This window comes from Aplysia californica, unplaced genomic scaffold (assembly GCF_000002075.1).
Source record: "Aplysia californica isolate F4 #8 unplaced genomic scaffold, AplCal3.0 scaffold00212, whole genome shotgun sequence".
NCBI lineage: Eukaryota > Metazoa > Mollusca > Gastropoda > Aplysiida > Aplysiidae > Aplysia > Aplysia californica.
This window is the reverse complement of record NW_004797482.1, coordinates 294,702-314,009: the sequence shown is the minus strand read 5'-3', so window position 1 is coordinate 314,009 and position 19,308 is coordinate 294,702. Positions and strand designations below refer to the sequence as shown.

General features: G+C 43.6%; 1 protein-coding gene across 1 annotated transcript in view; it reads left to right on the top strand.

Moving 5' to 3' along the window:
- The window catches only part of LOC101845471 (rotatin), a 91,526-nt gene that overhangs the window by 47,987 nt on the left and 24,231 nt on the right, over positions 1 to 19,308 (top strand). Inside the window, exons 30-31 of the mRNA XM_005099409.3 lie at positions 17,686 to 17,787; positions 19,129 to 19,287. Coding sequence (XP_005099466.1) covers positions 17,686 to 17,787; positions 19,129 to 19,287 — 261 coding nt within the window. The remainder of the gene's footprint in view (positions 1 to 17,685; positions 17,788 to 19,128; positions 19,288 to 19,308) is intronic.

The following is a 19,308-nucleotide window of genomic DNA, read 5'->3' as shown; positions in this document are numbered from 1 at the left end:
CGTCACCATGGGAACCAGCTCTGAGGGATGACTGACGACTCCTGTGCCATGGACTAACGGAACTGACCACATGCATGACCACTCGTTTCTGAACAACGCTGGATTGTTTCCTCTGTAGGCGTTTGACTCATCAGAGGCCTCTTCACGGCAAGCGCTAGGAAAACAATCTGATGTGCAAATACTCGCTGGAATAAATCTCGATACGAGCTTTTCTAAAAAAACAAAACAAACGTCTTCTGTTTTCTTACTAAAAAAAGATATCCAGTGTTGTATGTGTTGTTTGCTTTTTTGAGAATTATAATGATGAAATGACGCAGAGCAAAACACCCCTAGAGACATCAATGACATCTGCTAAATATTTTTTTAATGAAGGTAATACTAAACGCCCTCATTGACACAATTTCGATCATTTAGGAGGCCGGCTTTCGACCCTGCCTCTCAGGGCCAACCCGACCTGAAAGTGACACAATGTTACATTAGAGAGACCTAGATACTAGATGAAAATACTCCCCACACGGGAATCAAACTCGGGTCTTCTGTGTGCTACAGTAAAACGCCTATAGCTACACCACAGACGTCTGCAAGAGAACGCCAAAGGTAAACTCATCCATAGAATACAAAGACGGCTAAAACAGCACCAGGACATGAATGGCTGGTGCCTCTATAAATAAATCATTGGTGGTGAAGAATACAAAGACAAGAAACAGTTTTCACAATGGCTCATAAAATCCATCTAAACAACACAAAATCAATCCCCAGATTTCTATGTCCTCATATTTAAAAAAAAAAAAGGGAAGGAAAAGTTTGATTGCAAATGATGCAGGCTGTACAAACTAAAGGAATACGGTGTTTGGCTTCCTGTTGCCCATTGTGTCAAGGGTGAAAGTTCACACTTTCGGGACCTATTAAAAAAAGGACTCTCTTAGTCTTAGAGGTATAGTGTTCGCCTCTCAGTTAGTATTTAAGTTTATTCAGTGTTTAAGGCCATTGGCCCACATCACAATACATAAAACACTCATTTGATTAGTAAAGTTTCCATAATGAATAAGTACAGGTTGTGCACATATCTCTTATCATGAGTCAAACATGTCATGTTTCTGTGACTGGTCGAATCAGGCTAGGAGGGGTTTACAATTTCCTTTGATGGACAAAGTATGAACAATAGAAAATAAAGTGAAATTCATCTTCAATTTCATGAGAGTTACACCTCTCACATAAGGGCGAATTAGTTAATTTCCATCGGTAGAGATTGGTATTTAATGGAAGGCTATGGTTTTTTTTTGCAAAGCTATGATTCTTCTTCTCCAATACCGTGGGAGGTTGGTGATATATTCAGCTGTTTCTTGAAACGGAATTGTAAGAAAACATAATACTTGCGACAGACTTTTTCCTCTATGTTCTGCGCATGATGGTCAACAAGTCTACTTTTTACTTCACTGAGAAAGAGTCTAGTACTTCCAACATTTTGAGAAAACCAGGCATATCCAAAACCCAGTTAAAATAATAAGTTTTTAACTTCCGTAGCCCAGTTGACTCTGCCCAGTTCACAGAAACGATATAATTTCATGTAACATTTCTTTGGATATCTGTCATTTTCTAAGTGTATAAGTCTGCACCAGAATTTAATGACACAATGCATGTAATCAGAACATAAGTTGGTTCTTCCCACTTCTCTTACAACTAACTAAACATTTGGGTGTAGTTTTGCCAAGACCCAAAAAGGCTTTCCAGTTAAAAGAACTCGGAGTTGATATCTGGAGGCGACGTAAAAACACCTCACCTTTGTCTTCCTTTCTTGTACTGTACACTTGTATCAGCAAAATGATAGAATGCTACATCTTTCCCATATTCCTATATGGCGTATAGTCCTGGACTTTGACAAGGAAAGAATAAAACAAAATAAATGCGTTTGAGATGTGGTGCTACCGTAGAATGGCCAGAATAAGTTGGAAAACAAAGAGGAAAAACAAAGAGGTGTGTCGGATTCTGCACACAAGACAAACCCTTCTGAACAAAATAAAATGAATAAAAATACATTACTATGGCCACATAAAACGTCATGAGACCATTGTGAAAGAGGTAGGCCTACTTGAAGGAAAGATGTGGGGCACCTCCAGGTATCAACAAACAAATTTCCCAAATCGCCCTGAACATTATTTTCTCGGGAATACGGGATAGATATCTGCAACAAACATGTTTCAACAAAAAGGTTCATCTTGTGTTGGGCTATAAATTTTGAAAAATTTTGGTTCGTACAAAGCAAAAAGTTGAATTCTAAGTCCCGAGTAACACAGTGTAGGCAGCCTGTAAGAATATCGTCCTCTTGAAGATGTTGAGGTGGTCCGTGATTCGGTGAACTCTAGCCGATACCTCGTCGTCTTGTCAAGGTTCTGGGGGTAGATTTGGAATAAACTGAGGATGATGAAAGGAGAAAGAACCAGCTGTTCCAGCAAGTACATAACAGGAAAAGAGGACAAAGGGGGAGTGTTTTTTCGTCGCTGGCAGGTTTCGGCCCTGGGTTCTTTTAACTGAGAGGCGAACATTGTACCTGTAAGACGAAGAGAACCCTTTTTGTAGGTGTCGGAAGTGTGAACGTTCACCCTTTATATATACAGTGGTCAACAGAAACCCAAGAACCGTAAACTTTCAGTTTGCACAGCCAGCGTAGTTTGCCATCGAGCTTTTCGTGAAAATATGAGGATAAAGAAATGTGGGTTTTTATTTCGTAACGCTTTCAGGGATTTTATGACCCATTGTGAAAAATATGTTTCTTGTCTTTGTATTCTATGGATTTGCTTACCCTTGGCGTTCTTTTGCTGTCGTTACTGGGGTCAGGGGTGTAGCTATAGGCGCTTTGCCGTTGCACACAGAAGGCCCGAGTTCGATTCCCGTGTGGGAAGCATTTTTATCCTGTATCTCAGTCTCTCTGCGGGGACATTGTATCCCTTTGAGGTCTGGTTGGCCCTGACAGGCAGGGTCGAAAGCCGGCCTCCTAAATGATCGAAATTGTGTCGATGGGGGCGTTTACTATCATGTACATAAAAAAGGAATAAATTTAGCAGATGTTATTTGATGCCGCTAGTGTTGCCTTACTCTGTGTCATTTTGTCATGATAATTCTCAATGAAGCAAACAACACATACAACACTGGATGTTTATGTAGTAAGAAAACAGAAGACGTTTGGGTTGTTGTTTTTAGTAAAGCTCTGTATCGAGATTTATTCCAGCGAGTATTTGCACATCAGATTGTCTTCCTAGCGCTTGCTCTGAAGAGGCCTCTGATGAGTCAAACGCCAACAGAGTAGGGATGGGCAGGTACCGGTAGGCTACCCAGTACCTGAACTCCTGGTTCTACCGAAGGAGGTGTCAGTACCGACACCTGGACTCCAGTAACGGCTCTGGGAAGGAGCTGACATCAACGGTTATACCGGCTCTGAGAAGGAGCCGACGCGACGGGGTTTTTTTTCTTACCGGGCCACGGGTAGTGTGCAGCGTGTAGGCCTAGGTCTAGCAGCTGTCACGTCAGATGCACAACGCAGCAAGTGACCTTGATACAGGACTTCAGATTCAAAATTGACAATCAAAAACGAAGTTTGCTTAAATTTAAAATATGGCTTCAAATCAAGTTCCGGGCGAGCCACTTTGTTTATTTTGATACGCTGATTCCGAAAATGAAATCAATTTTTAGCGGCGATAACTATTTTTAAAATTCTGCGTGCAAAGTTAAATCCCACGCGGCGGCAAACTTCAAAGGTATTATGCGTCACAGTTCGCCTCTCCAACTCTTACTGGTGTGTGTGTGGGGGGGGGGGGGGGGGGGAGGGTGCGGCGGCGCTGATCGTGGCGTTAGACGCAAGACGCGAAGTCTGTGAAGTCACCTTCTGGTGTCACTCTCAGTACCGGTGCCGGTACTGGCGGTTCTCGGCACCTGGTGCCGAGAAAGTACCGACACTGGATTTCGGCGGAACCGCCCACCACTACTACAGAGGAGAAATATCCGGCGTTGTTCAGAAACGAGTGGTCATGCATGTGGTCAGTTCCGTTAGTCCATGTCACAGGAGTCGTCAGTCATCCATCCCTCAGAGCTTGTTCCCGTGGTGACGAGCTGGTGACGTCATGTGGCCCCTCCCGCAGGCTGGCGTCTCGTCAAGGGAACTCACTCCTCCATGTCGTCATTGTTGGGTGAGTGGAGGCCGTTTATTAGGCCTTAGCACCCCTGACCAGAGCTCCATTCATCTTGGTGATGGTGTCGTGTACACCCCCTTCCGGCCTCCTATGCCCCCCCCCCTCCTTCGATTCGAAAAAACCCAATTCCCCTCCCCCCCCCCTCCAACCCCCAATTTGTCCAGGGGAATGAGCACCACGTACTCTTCTCCCATAGCTATCTTGTATGTTAAGAGTAAGCGTTTTGCGGCTCTTGCAGTACGATTAAGTCGTGTGTGTTCCGAAAACTTAGAAGTGTTGCAAAGGAGTAACAAACAGAAAGATGAAGGAAGGGGGAGATGGACGCTAATTATGTTTGACAGAGGAAATTAGGAGCAAAGCAAACCACACCAGAGCTCTTGCCAACCACTCACAACATCTATCCATTTGTAACCGCCTCCTAATATTTCATGAAGATACAACCAAAAAGGCACGAGGTGTCCTGTTTCTAATCGATGACTTTGTTTTGATACCCGCTACTCTCCTTCCTTCTGTCCTGGCTATTATAAAAAGCTGACATAATCATATCGTGGCTTACGTCAGGACTGAATGCTTTGTTTCTGTGTGTGTGGGGGGGGGGGGGCAAGGGTCAGACCTGTGAGGTGGGAGGTGGGAAGACGCCAGTGGTAGATCCTACTTCTTTTCTTTCCCTCTGTTGTTTATGTTTGTTAGTCTGTCAGTCTGTCTGTCTCTGTACTAAAAAATGACCATGGTTAGGCCTACGTACTTCTATTTTCTCAAACAATCCAGCTTGATTGATGTGTATTGCGTTTTTACTGGAAAGTGACATTGACTATCCCTATTAGATTCCGAAGATTTCCATCTCATGGAAAATTGTGTGTATGTATGTTTGTATGTATATATAAGTGTGTGTGCAAGTCCATGCGCGTGTGTGTGTCTGTGTGTGTGTGTGTGTGTGTGTGTGTGTGTGTGTGTGTGTGTGTGTGTGTGTGTGTGCGCGCGCGCGCGTGCGTGCGTGTTTGTGTATGTCTGGCAGCAGGATGGTTGACAACCTTGCCTTACCTCAAGAGTCATATGGAACATATTGGATAGGAAGCCCCCAGTTTTAACACTCACAAATCTCCCAGTATTTCTAAGAAAAGAAAGAAGGAGGAGGGGGAGGGGTCAGAAGGGTGAGGAGGAGTAAGAAGAAAAGAAGCAGAGAAGAAGTAGAAGTAGAAGAAGAAGAAGAAGAAGAAGAACAAGAAGAACAAGAGCAACAGTAGTAGCAGCATCTTCAAAAGAACGCTAACAAAAACAACACCAATGATAAGGCGAAGAAAAAGTACAATAATACAACTAATATTACTACTACTGATGATATTACTACAACTTTGCGGTGTCTTGGAAATGTGGTTATTCGTACCTCACGCCGTGGGTGGTTGGCGGGTACTCTGGTATCCGCCTCGAGAAAACAGGTCTTCGATGTTAACGTTTATCGTTTGTGTCAGCATAACCAATTCTTATTCTCTGCGTCGTTAATGTGCCGTGTCAGATATCTTGACGCCACCCCCCCTTCCCCACCCCATCAAGCAAATGGTGACTCGAGTTACATCCCGACTCGGTATATAAAGGTCTGTGCTCCGGGTTGTCGTCACTTTCGAGTCCTTGCAACTGAAGCTCACTCACTCACTCACAGACAGCCCAGCCGTTGTCCACGTCTTCCCACAAGAAAACCAAGATGAAATTCCTTGTCTTCTCCGTGGCCGTCCTCGCCCTCGTCGCCCTTGTACGCTCCGATGAGTGCACAGACGTGTGCGGTCTGGGCTGCTCTGCAACCAACCAGGTGTGTATGCTGGTGCCTGTCGTGGACTCTGTGGTCTGCGCTCCAACCAATGGTCTCTGCAAAAAGATCTGCGAAGAAGGATGCAAATGCCTCGCAGACTGCTTGACCAACTGCCCGGCCCAGGCAGCGGGAGACTTGGTAGGCAACGCCATAGGTCTGGCCAGTACTGCTGCCTGCCGCACCGCGTGTCGGGGATCTTGCGGTCTCAGCGTGGCCACCACTGCCGCATCTACCGGCGTGGACACCATCACCAAGATGATCGGCGCATTGGTCGGGGGTGCTAAGGCCTAATAAACGTCCTCCACTCATCCAACAATGACCACATGGAGGAGTGAGTTCCCTTGACGAGACGCCAGCCTGCTGGAGGGGCCACATGACGTCACCATCTCGTCGTCATGGGAACCAGCTCTGAGGGATGACTGACGACTCCTGTGCCATGGACTAACAGAACTGACCACATGCATGACCTCTCGTTTCTGAACAACGCCGGATTTTTTTCCTCTGTAGACGTTTGACTCATCAGAGGCCTCTTCACGGCAAGCGCTAGGAAGCCAATCTGATGTGCAAATACTCGCTGGAATAAATCTCAATACGAGCTTTTCTTTAAAAAAATCAAACGTCTTCTGTTTTCTTACTAAAAAGACATCCAGTTTTGTTTGTGTTGTTTGCCTTTTTTGAGAATTATAATGATGAAATGACACAGAGCTAAACACCCTTAGATGCATCAATGACATCTGCTTAATATTTTTTTAATGAAGGTAATACTAAACACCCCCATCGACACAATTTCGATAATTTAGGAGGCGGGCTTTCGACCCTGCAGGGCCAACTAGTCCTGAAAGTAACACAATGTCACAGTAGAGAGACTGAGATACTAGATAAAAATACTCCCCACACGGGAATCAATCTCGGGTCTTCTGTGTGCAGCAGTAAAGCGCCTATAGCTACACCACAGACGTCTGCAAGAGAACGCCAAAGGTAAACTCATCCATAGAATACTCAGACGGCTAAAACAGCACCTGGACATGAATGGCTGGTGCCTCTATAAATGAATAATGGATGGTCAAGAATACAAAGACAAGAAACATTGTTTTCACAATGGCTCGTAAAATCCTGTAAACGTTACAAAATCAATCCCCAGATTTCTATATCCTCATATTAAAATTTTTTATTTTTATTAAAAGCTGGATGGCAAACTCTGCAGGCTGTGCAAACTAAAAGAATAAGGTTTTTGTCTTTTTGTTGCCCATTGTATCAAAGGTGAAAGTTCACACTTTTGAGACCTATAAAAAAAGGACTCTCTTAGTCTTAAATGTAGCCTACAGTGTTCGCCTTTCAGTTAAAAGAACTCGGAGTCGAAATCTGAAGACGACGAAAAAACACCACATTTTTGTTTTTTCTTTTCTTGTACTGTACACTTGTATCAGCAAAATGCTAGATTGCTACATCTTGCCCATATTCCTATATGGCGCTGAGACCTGGACTTTGACAAGGAAAGAATAAAACATATTAAATGCTTTTGAAATGTGGTGCTACCGTATAATGGCCAGAATAAGTTGAAAAACAAAGAGAAAAACAAAGATTGAAAAATGTGTGTCAGATTCTACAAAAAAGACAAACCCTGCTGAACAAAATAGAATGTAGAAAAATACACTATGGCCACTTATAACGTCAAGAGACCAATGTGAAAGAGGTACATTTTGTACTTAAAGGAAAGATGGGGAGCGGAGAGCCAGAGGAAGGCAAATAATAACACGGATGGACAACATAAAAAAATAGACCGGCCAGGATATGACAGAATGTGCAACGACCTCTGGCAATCGTAAAAATTGGAGGGCCATGACACGTCAACCTCTGAGTCGAAGATGACACATCCAGGTATCCAAGTATCAGCAAACAAGTCTTCCAAATCGCCCTGTACATTATTTTCTCGGGAATACGGGATAGATTATATCTGCAACAAACATGTTTCAACCAAAAGATCCATCTTTTATTGGGCTACAACATGTACAAATTTTAAAAAATTTGAATTCTAAGTCCCGAGTAACACAGTGCAGGCAGCCTGTAAGAATAACTCACTCTTGAAGATGTTGAGGTGATCCGTGATTCGGTGAACTCTAGCCGATACCTCGTCATCTTGTCATGGTTCTGGGGGTAGATTTGGAATAAACTGAGGATAATGAAAGGAGAAAGAACCAGCAGTTCCAGTAAGATAAAAGGCTGGTGCTCATAACGCTAAAGCTGTTCTGGGATAGGTGAACAACCATCTTGGTTACAGAACAACCAGTCCGACTGAGTTCTGCTGGACCCCAAACGGTCCGGACCTGAGTCCACTGGACTTTCATTACTGTGGGTGTTTGAAGGGCAAAGTGTGTGGGGAAAACCTTGAAGAGTATCCAAGACTTGAGAGAATCCACCATGGAGGGCACAAGAGAGATTTCCCCCGAGCAGTGTCAACTGGTGATTGTCAGTTTCACTCAGTGTGTGTTTTACTCGAATTTCGGGGTGTCTAGAAGATGTCTTGTACTTTGTTTGTGGTCGTCCTATTCTTTTGTTATTAATGTCTAATGAACCCGGATGGATGTTCCACATTTCTGTAGAACGTAAAACTCTCTCTAAAACAAATTAAAGAAAGTGATTTTGACTCTCCCCGCACCAAAATTTGTGGTGTAGCAGTTATGTGCCTGGCTTTCTCACCCGGAAGACCCGTGTTCGATTCCAGAGTGAGGAGAAGTTTTATCGATTATCTTGATCTCTCTGCTGCGATGTTGTATCCTTTCTCAGCCCGGGTTGGCCATGTCAGGTAGGGCTGAAGCCTGCGCCGTACATGATTTAAAGACTCATACGTTTGAAAAAAAATCGTTTTTTTTCATTAGTTTTGAAGAAAATTAAATATCAGTCGTTTCCTCTTTTTTGCGTTCTCCTACTAAATCTCTGGGTTAGCAGACCACTGGTTCTTCAACCTGCAGTGCAACTGATTTTTACATATTTTAAAAACTGTTTTTACTGTTTTGTAGGACCCCTTGCCTTCAAGTTCTAGGCAGCCATATTTCGAAAGTACTCATTAAAAAAATACATCTATATATTGGCTAAAATGTGTTCAGTTTGGTAGGAATTCATTTTGAATTTAGCCCGGGTGATTGCTGAAGCCTATTTTTATCGATTTTAAAGTTACCAAGGGATTTTTAATTGACAGAACTTGCACAAAAAGATCTTCGAACTTTTTTGGCTTTATTGAGAAGGTTGTTCAATCTTGCGAACCCTAAGATCATGGATATGGTTGAAAGATAACAGTGCGAAAGAGCCAAGGAGTAGCAGTGTAAAGAGTTAAGAATAAGGGGGGGGGGGGTGGAGCAGGGAGGGGGCGGGGGTGGAGCAGGGAGGGGGCGGGGGTGAGAGAGTGAAGACGAATGCAAATGACAAAACGAGAGTACATAACAACAGGGAAGGAGGACAAAGGAGAAGTGTTTTTTCGTCGCTGTCAGGTTTCCGTCCAGGGTTCTTTTAACTGAGAGGCAAACATTGTACCTCTAAGACAAAGAGAACCCTTTTTTATAGGTCTTGAACGTGTGAACTTTCACCCTTTATATTATATAGTGTGGTCAACAGAAAGCCAAAAACCATAATCTTTCAGTTCGCACAGCCAGCGTAGTTTGCCATCAAGCTTTTCGTGAACATATGAGGATATAGAAATGTGGGGATTTATTTCATAACGCTTTCAGAGATTTTATGACCCATTGTGAAAAATATGTTTCTTGTCTTTGTATTCTATGGATTTGCTTACCCTTGTCGTTCTGTTGTTGCCGTTACCGGGGTCAAGTGTGTAGCTATAGGCGCTTTACCGTTCACACAGAAGGCCCACCCCCCTGGGGCTGTGCCATTGACTGAAGTGTCTTTAGGCCATTCCCAAAGGGAGGACATTTCTCGTTCATGCACCGTAGAATTGTAAATGGGCTGATTCACCAATGTCACGCTCATAACTGTGCCTGATCTACAACGGGAAACTGCTGCTTTTTCTTTCCTAATCCTTATTATTGTCATTTTTCCTCTACCACTTTTGTATGTTTGTCACACTCTTGTGACCCACCTTGATAGTCGAAGCAGACTTTGTGCTGTTGAAGCTAGAGAGGTGAGCAGAGTAAGTCTGATTCCTTGTAAGGACTTCTCTGTTGACATCCACCCCTTGGCGCTCATATGACCTTATGCATTTGCAAGCGCCGTAAAACCTCTACTATGACTATAAAGCAGAAGGCCCGAGTTCGATTCCCGTGTGGGAAGCATTTTTAGCTTGTATCTCAGTCTCTCTGCGGGGACATTGTATCCCTTTCAGGTCTGGTTGGCCCTGACAGGCAGGGTCGAAAGCCGGCCTCCTAAATGATCGAAATTGTGTCGATGGGGGCGTTTACTATCATGTACATAAAAAAGGAATAAATTTGGCAGATGTTATTTGATGCCTCTAGTGTTGTTTAACTCTGTGTCATTTTGTCATGATAATTCTCAATGAATACGTACAACACATACAACACTGGATCTTATTGTAGTAAGAAAGCAGAAGACGTTTGATTTGTTTTGTTTTTTTAGAAAAGCTTGTATCGAGATTTATTCCAGCAAGTATTTGCACATCAGATTGTCTTCATAACGCTTGCCGTGAAGAGGCCTGAAGAGGTCAAACGTCTAAAGAGGAAAAAATCCGGCGTTGTTCAGAAACGAGTGGTCATGCATGTGGTCAGTTCCGTTAGTCCATGGCACAGGAATCGTCAGTCATCCCTCAGAGCTGGTTCCCATGGTGACGAGCTGGTGACGTCATGTGGCCCCTTCCGCAGGCTGGCGTCTCGTCAAGGGAACTCACTCCTCCATGTGGTCATTGTTGGGGGAGCGGTTGCCGTTTATTATTCCTTAGCACCCCCGACCAGAGCGCCGATCATCTTGGTGATGGTGTCCACGCCGGTAGATGCGGCAGTGGTGGCCACGCTGAGACCGCAAGTTGCCCGACATGTAGTGCGGCAGGCAGCAGTTGTGGCCAGACCTATGGCGTTGCCTACCAAGTCTCCCGCTGCCTTGGCCGGGCAGTTGGTCAAGCAGTCTGCGAGGCATTTGCATCCTTCTTCGCAGACCTTTTTGCAGAGATCGTTGGTGGGAGCGCAGACCACAGCGTCCACGGCAGGCACCAGCATACACACCTGGTTGGTCACAGAGCAGCCCAGACCGCACACGTCTGTGCACTCATCGGAGCGTACAAGGGCGACGAGGGCGAGGACGGCCGCGGAGAAGACAAGGAATTTCATCTTGGTTTTCTTGTGGGACGACGTGGACAACGGCTGGACTGTCTGTGAGTGAGTGAGTGAGCTTCAATTGCAAGGACTGGAGAGTGTGACTACGAACTCGGAGCACAGGCCTTTATATACGAGTCGGGCCGTAATTTGAGTCACCATTTGCTTGGTGGAGTTGGTGGCGGCAAGATATCTGACACAGCACATAGCCGACCCGGAGAATAATAATTGGCCCACTCCGTCATTTAATCTCACTTTGTTGTTCATATTTTGCTGACGCAAACGAAGAGCCTTAACATCAAAGACATGTTTTGTCTCCAATATTATCACCATTCACTTAGGCCTAGACTTTCTGCTATGTTCCTGACAATTCGTTGACTGTATATGTTAAAAAGGTCTGGTGACATAACTCATCATTTCCCCACTCCTCTTCCTATCTGCTTATATTAGCTGTATTCTCCATTAGTTCTTACAGCAGTGTTTTGGTCCCAATACAAATTCCTGGTAATTTTTAGATCTTCTTATCAATGTCTAGCTCTTCCAATATTTTCAACAGCTCATCATCTTTATCGAAAGCCTTTGAATAATATATGAAGCGTAGATACCGATTTTCTGTGCTTCCGTACATCTCCCCTTTAACATTGCTAATGTGAATATGGCATTTCTGGTGCCCTTATCAAGAACAAAGCCGAATTGTGCAAAACTCTAAAAACTGACTTCATCATATCTTTTGGAATCTCACAGCTGTGTTAGGTAGAATTTAAGAGCTCTGTTGTTATTTCAGTGCCTAGTTCCTCTAGAGTGAGAGTCACTTCAACTGGAATATTTTTGTCCCTATGGCTTTTCCGTATTTCATTTTCTTATTGACAGTATTGGTGGTCCATTTCTTTCTTTCTTTCTTTTTTTTTTTTTTGGGGGGGGGGGTTTCTCCTCTATTGTCTTTCAAAAGTTCTTCTTTATGTATGTATTCTGACCATCTGGTTAAGACACCGCCTTTGTCCATAAAAATATCTTCTCCTTTTGGTCTTATCCTCCCAGTATTTGAGTATCCTTTTATCCCACTTACTTCTTTGATTTTAAAATGAATGTATTGGCTGTCTTTCTTTTGATTTGTCTCTATTGGTTGAAACTGATCATTTATCCATGTTTCTTTTGCTTCGTTGCATTTTTTTCTTTATTTCTCTATTTGAGGTGTATTACTTTTCCACAGTTGATTACATCCGCTTTCTTTCTTCCATTGGTTTTTATATGTTCTGGCCCGTCCATTTTTATTTGCTTTTTGTCCTTTGTTTTGGAGGGGTGGGGATATTTTCTTCCACAGCTTCCTTTATTGAGTCTTACATTTTCTTCCATAGTTCTTCCAATAGTAATATGTCAAATTCGGGTTGGTACTTTGATTTTTTAAGCTCCTTCAGTCTCATCTGCGTTTTACACATGGCTGGTACATGGTCACTATCATCACAGTGTGCTCGTGGCAATGATATTGATGATTTTATTGCATTTTCTAAAACGTTTCTGAACGAGTTCGAAGTCTATGTTTTCTGGTTGTCCCCCCCTGGACTCTTCCAAATGTTACGTCTTCTTGTGTGATTTTCATACCAGTTGTTTGAAATCATGAAATTATTTTCTCTTTACCATTCTATGAGACGTTCGCCGCGTTCTTTCTCTTTACCCATTACCCACGTCCCAACTATATCGCGAGTGCTTTTACCCCCTATTTTCACATTTAAGTCCCCCTTGCCTTTTCGAAGTCTTAATGAATTTTATCTACTTCTTCATTGTTTTGCTTTGATGTTAGTGAATGTGTGGGTGGTTAGCGGGTGCTCTGGTGTGGTTTGCTTCTTCTTTCCTGTCAAACATCTATCGTCCTCAACTCCCCTTCTTCTTTTTTATGTTTGTTACTTTCTTGTAACAGTTCTAATCTTCTGGCGCTCATATGACCTTATGCAGTTCCGAGCGCCGTAAAACCTCTACAAAAACTTAACTGTTAGTGAATATACTTGGATGACACATTTGCAAACGGCTTTCCTTCAAAGTTAGCCCCTGTGACTCAGTCTGACACTCTCCAAAGAACATAATATGATGCTCTTTGCTGTTGCTTCATCAAATAAAATTCCCTCTCCTGGGGTTTTCCTCCTGAATATACCTAAATGTATTGGAACGTCTTTTAATCAAGCCTGACCCTCCCAGTTAGTGGCCAGTTTAAAAAATTATAAATGGCGGAGGGAACATTTTAATTGCAAAGTTAAATTGTTAGCATTATGCTGTCCCGTCGTTTTATGCAAGAAAAAAAATTGAAAATATGCAAACTGATCCCAAAGATGTGAAATTATGCGATTCTGTTAATTTTAACAAAGAATAATAAAGGATAATAATCAGAAATAAAGCACACAAAAAAGATAAAATTTTGCTAAATTGTGCGGGGTGCATAAAACCGCGGGGACAGATATTGTTATTCCTATTTTACATTTTGTCCTTTTAGCACGTCTTCTGGGAAATTGTATGTGCATGTATGTATGTGTGTGTGTGTGTGTGTGTGTGTGTGTGTGTGTGTGTGTGTGCGTGAGAGAGAGAGAGAGAGAGAGTTGGGGGGGGGGGGAAGGAGGGGGGAGGGAGTGAACAACCTTGCCTTATCCCAAACCAAATCAAAGTTATCACGTTGGTGGTAGGCGGGTGGTCTGATGTGGTTTGCTCCTTCTTTCCTCTCAAAAATAATATGTCGCTCTGATCACTCCTCTTTCTTTTCTTCGTATGATACTTTCTAGTAACACCGATAATCTTCTGCACTCTATGACCTATTTGTATTATTTGCCGTAAAAGTTTTATTTTGACGTTTCTAAAATACAAGACTCGAAACTCGAAGGATTTAATTTATAAAAAAATTAAATTCTAATACCCCCTCCCTCCCCCAGTGATGAAGTAACAACAGATGCGTCGTTGGTTATGGACTATTGAAAATGATCGTCTATTTTATGTTTCTTGTTACGTTGCAATATCCCTCCCAGCCTGACGTTGCCGCTAGCGTATCCGATCTCCCATTACCCGAAGGTAGCAATTAACTTATTCCAACTGCCTTCAGACTTTCTGCTAATGGCTTTTGTGAACATTCAGTAGCTAACATTAACGAGGGAGAGACCGGCTTCCGATTACCAAAAGTCAAAAGGCTGCTCCTTCCCTTCTCTGAAAATGATAAGAGTCGTTTTAGTACTGATTACGTCAGCGTTCTGGACTTTGGAGCGGATGTCGCTTGTTTGAATGCCCAACGGGTTGCTCTGAACTTGAGTAGTTTGGGAAGTGGGGGTGGAGGGGTTAAGGCTCTCCATCTATTTGGTTTGGTTCTACCGGGGATTGCAGATGGTTGGAGAGTTCTACTGGTAAGTCCTACATCTTTTTTTTCTCTCTTTTTGTTTCTGTCTGTCTATCTTGGGGGGGGGGGTTTCAGCTCGAAATGACCATTATTGTGTCGATGTGCTCCTCTTTACTCTATCAAAACAAACAAATTTTCGGAGATGGATGTGAAATTCGGAGGTCCCTCGTAGTGTTGACCGGAATGTTAAACTTATACACGGGGGCTTGGGAGGAAGGGGGGGGGGACTCTCGTGGCCTGGAGGTTAAGATGTTCGTCTCTCATTCAAAAGGTGTAGGTCCCGGGTTCGAATCCGGATAGTGACGGAAATTTCTTTTCTAAAATTGTGTCCTTTCACGTCATTTCCTGCACTCTGACAATGTTCTGTCGTCTGCTTTCGTTTCCACTTTCTGCCCCCACCCCCTCATTTCCTTTGTCCCCTCCCCTGGGCTCCTGACTCTTTCTGCAGCCTTTTTACTGCTACTCCTTGGCTCCTTCTTACTGCTGTCTTTCAGCCACTTCCCTGATCTTATGATAGGAAAGATCTACACCTAGCCTTCTCGGACAAGGGCGCAAAATCTCGGAGGTCCCGTGTGCAAGTTGCACACGTTAAAATCCCTTGGTGGTCTAAAATCGATAAGATCAAGAGTATGCTGCGGCCGCCAACCGGGCAAAGTTCAAAAACTTTTACCAACTGAAATTGTTTAATGTGTCCCGCGCGCTCATATGACCTTATGCCTTTGCGAGCGCCGTAAAACACTTACCCAAAAAAACAACAGCAACAAAAAACAAAAACACGGGGGCTCTCGGGATTTTGAAGTTACGGTGTTCGCCTCTCATTCAATAGGCGACGGAAAATTTTCTTGTCTAAAATGTTTCACCTTTCACCTTCTTTCGTGCTCTCTAGCCATGTTCTGTCGTCTGCTTTCGTCTCCACTTTCTGACTACTCCCCCCCCCCCCTTTGCCACCACCTATGGGCTACTGACTCTTTCTGCAGCTTTTCTACTGCTGCTCCTTGGCTCCTTCTTACTGCTGTCTTTCAGCCACCTCCTTGATCTTATGGTAGGTAAGTTATAACACCTGACCTTCTCGGATAAGAGCGAAAAGTCTCAGAGGTCCCGTGTGCACGCTGCGCTCATTAAAGATCCCATGGTGGTCTAAAGTCGATAAGAGTAGGCTTCGGCCGCCAGCCGGGCAAAATCCAAGATTTCCTACCAACTAAAAATGTTTGGTGTGTCTCGCGCGCTCATATAGTTGCGAGCGCCGTAACACACTAACAAAAAAATAAGAAAAACAAAAGATCCCTTGATGGTCCTTCCTAAAATCGGTAAGAGTAGGCTTCGGCCGCCGCCCGGGCAAAATTCTAAATTCTTATCAAACTAGAAATGTTTAATGTGCCCCGCGCGCTCATATGGCCTTACGCAGTTGCGAGTGCCGTAAAACATTTATCAAAACAAAACAAACGTATACGTGACCAGTGATGACTGCTACTGACCTCTCTAGTGGGGAAGAGGTATCTTACAAATGAAATACTTAACATCACAACATCTCGACAGAGAAGATTCCAGTTTTGGGACGATCCTTTCGGAGATGAACGTTATACTCGGAGGTGCCGCCTCTTAAATAACCTAATAGTATTGATAGGGGCGTTAAACCTGTTATACTATTTCACCATTTTCAACAGTTGTGAATTGTTGGTGGGTACTCTGGTGTGATAGTGTGCTCCTTCTTTTCTTACAAATATCTATCGTCGTTATCTCTCTTTCTTTTCTTTGTATGTTACTCCCCCATAACACCTTTAATCTTCTTCACAACTATAAATGTGTTATAAAGGTAAAACTCTTACTTAACGGATATATGGAGAGAGCTGCTAGACAGGGAACTGCGGCTTTTTCTTTCCTAATCCTTACTATCTTCATTTTCCTCTACTTCTTTTGTATGTTTGTCACCCTCTTGTGACCTTCTATTTCCGGGGTGTCTTGATAGTCGAAGCAGACTTTGTGCTGTTGAGGCTAGAGAGGTGAGCAGAGTAAGTCTGATTCCCTGTAAGGACTTTTCTGTTGACATCCACCCCTTGGCGCTCATATGACCTTATGCAGTTGCGAGCGCCGTAAAACCTCTACTAAAACGGAGCTGCTGGTAGGTCCTACCTTTTTTTTCTTTCCTTCTGTTTTTTCAGTCTGTCAGTCTTAATTAATTCAAATACCTCTTCCGTGCACTGTATGGTCGTAATTGTGTCGATGCGCTTCTCTTTACTCAAACTCAAATTAACTCTTACTAAAACTAAGCTAAAGAGTGGCGTCGGTGGTCTAGTGGTTAGGATACCGGACCCATAATCGTGAGATTGCGGGTTCGGGAGTTCGAGCGTCAGCTCGGGCCAATGTTGCGTCCCTGGGAAAGACACATTGCACGAATTTCCCGTTTGGCCTGGTTCTTTCGGAGATGGATGTTATACTTGGAGGTCCTGCCTCTTAAATAACCTAATAGTGTTGATAGGGACGTTAAACCTATACCATTTCACCGTTTTTTTCTGAACTGAAGACTTCATTTTCCGTACACAGTCCGTCAGTCTGTGTCGGTGCTGTTATGTCTTGCTTGTTGTGGGTTGTCTCTGCCAGGCAGGGTCTTTCAATCCGCCCCCGAAATGATCAAAGTTCAGCCGACTTCATAATGGATAGGTGACGTTTACCAAACACAAGACGCAACAAATGACACAACAGACCAATGACGTTCCCAAACAAAAGACGCAACAATCCACATAACAGACCCATGACGTAATGGATAGGTGACGTTACCAACAAAAAAAGCAACAAATGGCATAACAGACCCATGATGTATCAGATAAATGACATTACCAAACAAAAGACGCAATAAATGACGTAACAAACCCGTAAGGTAATGGACATGTGACATTACCAAACAAAAGACGCTACAAATGACATAACAGACCCATGACGTAATGGATAGGTAACGTTACCAAACAAAAGACGCAATAAATGGCATAACAGACCCGTGGTGTTACAAACAAATGTCGTAATGGATAGGCGGTGTAATGGATCAATGACGTATTATGTCCCCAGGAATGGGTGAAGAACTGGCTGTACACGCGGCGGGACAGTGTGGCGGGAAGTGACCAGGGCCTGGACTGGTTGCTCACTCTCTGGGCCTACCGAGATGCTGAGGTAGGTGTTGTTGGTGGTGGTGTTGTTGTTGTTATAGCTTTATTGCTGTTGTTGTTGTTGGTGGTGGTGTTGTTGTTGTTGTTGTTAAGTGACCATACCAGGATGATGAGGTCAGTGTTGTCCCTGTTGTTTCAGTTGTTTTTGTTGTTGTTATAGCTTTATTGCTGTTTTTGTTGTCATAGCTTTGTAGTTGTTGTTATTGTTGTTGTTGTTGTTGTTATAGCTTTATTGTTGTTGGTGGTGTTGATGATGTTGATGTTATTGTTGTTATAGCTTTGTTGTTGTTGGTGTTGGTATTGTTATAGTAGTTTAGTGACCAGGGGCTGGACTGTCTGCTCAAAGTCACCCCTTCGATCCCGCTCTGATCCGCACTGAAGGAGTTACATTCAGCTGAGATCCCGCTTTTCAGGTCATATTCAAGTTGTTTTGTTGTTGTTTTTTCGTTGCTTTTTTTTTTTCTTTTTAGAAAAAAAAACGACAACTGATGATTGGAGGACTGCTTTAAATGCCTGTTATTGTGTTGTGTTGATATGTTTTTCTTTGCACAAGTTCAAACGCTATTTTTTTTTTATCGCCTTCTGTGGTGTAATGGTTAGTCTCTTCACTGTAGCATGCAGAAGACGTGTGATAGATTAGCAATGGGGGTTTTTTCTGGGGTTTTTTTTAATACTCAATATCTCCACGGGTGGTTGGCGGGTGCTCTGGTGTGGTTTGCTCCTTCTTTCTTACCAAACATCTATCGTCCTTATCTCCCCTCTTTCTATTTTGTGTTTGTTACTCCCTTGTGACACCTCTAATCTTCGGCACTTATATGACCTTATTGTGTTGCAAGTGTCGCAAAACACTTACTAAAACTAAAACTCAATATTTCCGTCTCCTTGGATGTTGTATCCCACTCAGCCCGGGTAGTCCCAGTGGGTGGTTGTCGGGTGCTCTGGTGTGGCTTACTCCTTCTTTCCTATCAAACATCTATCGTCTTTATCTCTCCTCCTTTTTTTGTGTGTTTTACCCCCTTGTAACACCTATAATCTTCGGCTCTTATATGACCTTATTGTGTTGCAAGTGCCGTAAAACTCTTACAGAGTGTTTGTTGTTGTTTTGTATTTGGGCGGGGGGGGGTTGTGTTGTTGTCGTTTTTGGGGGTGGGTTTTTTGTGGGTATTTTAGTACACCTAGTGTTGTTTCAGTTGTACTGTGGGTGGTTGGCGGGTGCTCTGATGTGGTTTGCTCCTTCTTTCCTATCAGACATCTATCTTCCTTATCTCTCCTCCTTTTTTTGTGTGTATTTTACTCTCTTGTAACACTTACTAAAACTAAACTGAACTTCCCATTGTACATACAGGTCCGGGCGGCCGGTGTTGGGATCGCCGTGGCCTTGACCTCCTGTGAGGCCGGACGTCTGCTGGTGGCGGCCAACAGCAAGCATGTGCCGGGCGGGGTGTGGGCGGCGGCATTCAGCATTCTGCTCGACCCCTCGGAGTGTAGCATGGTGTGTCAGCAGGTGGGTTCATGGACGGGGATA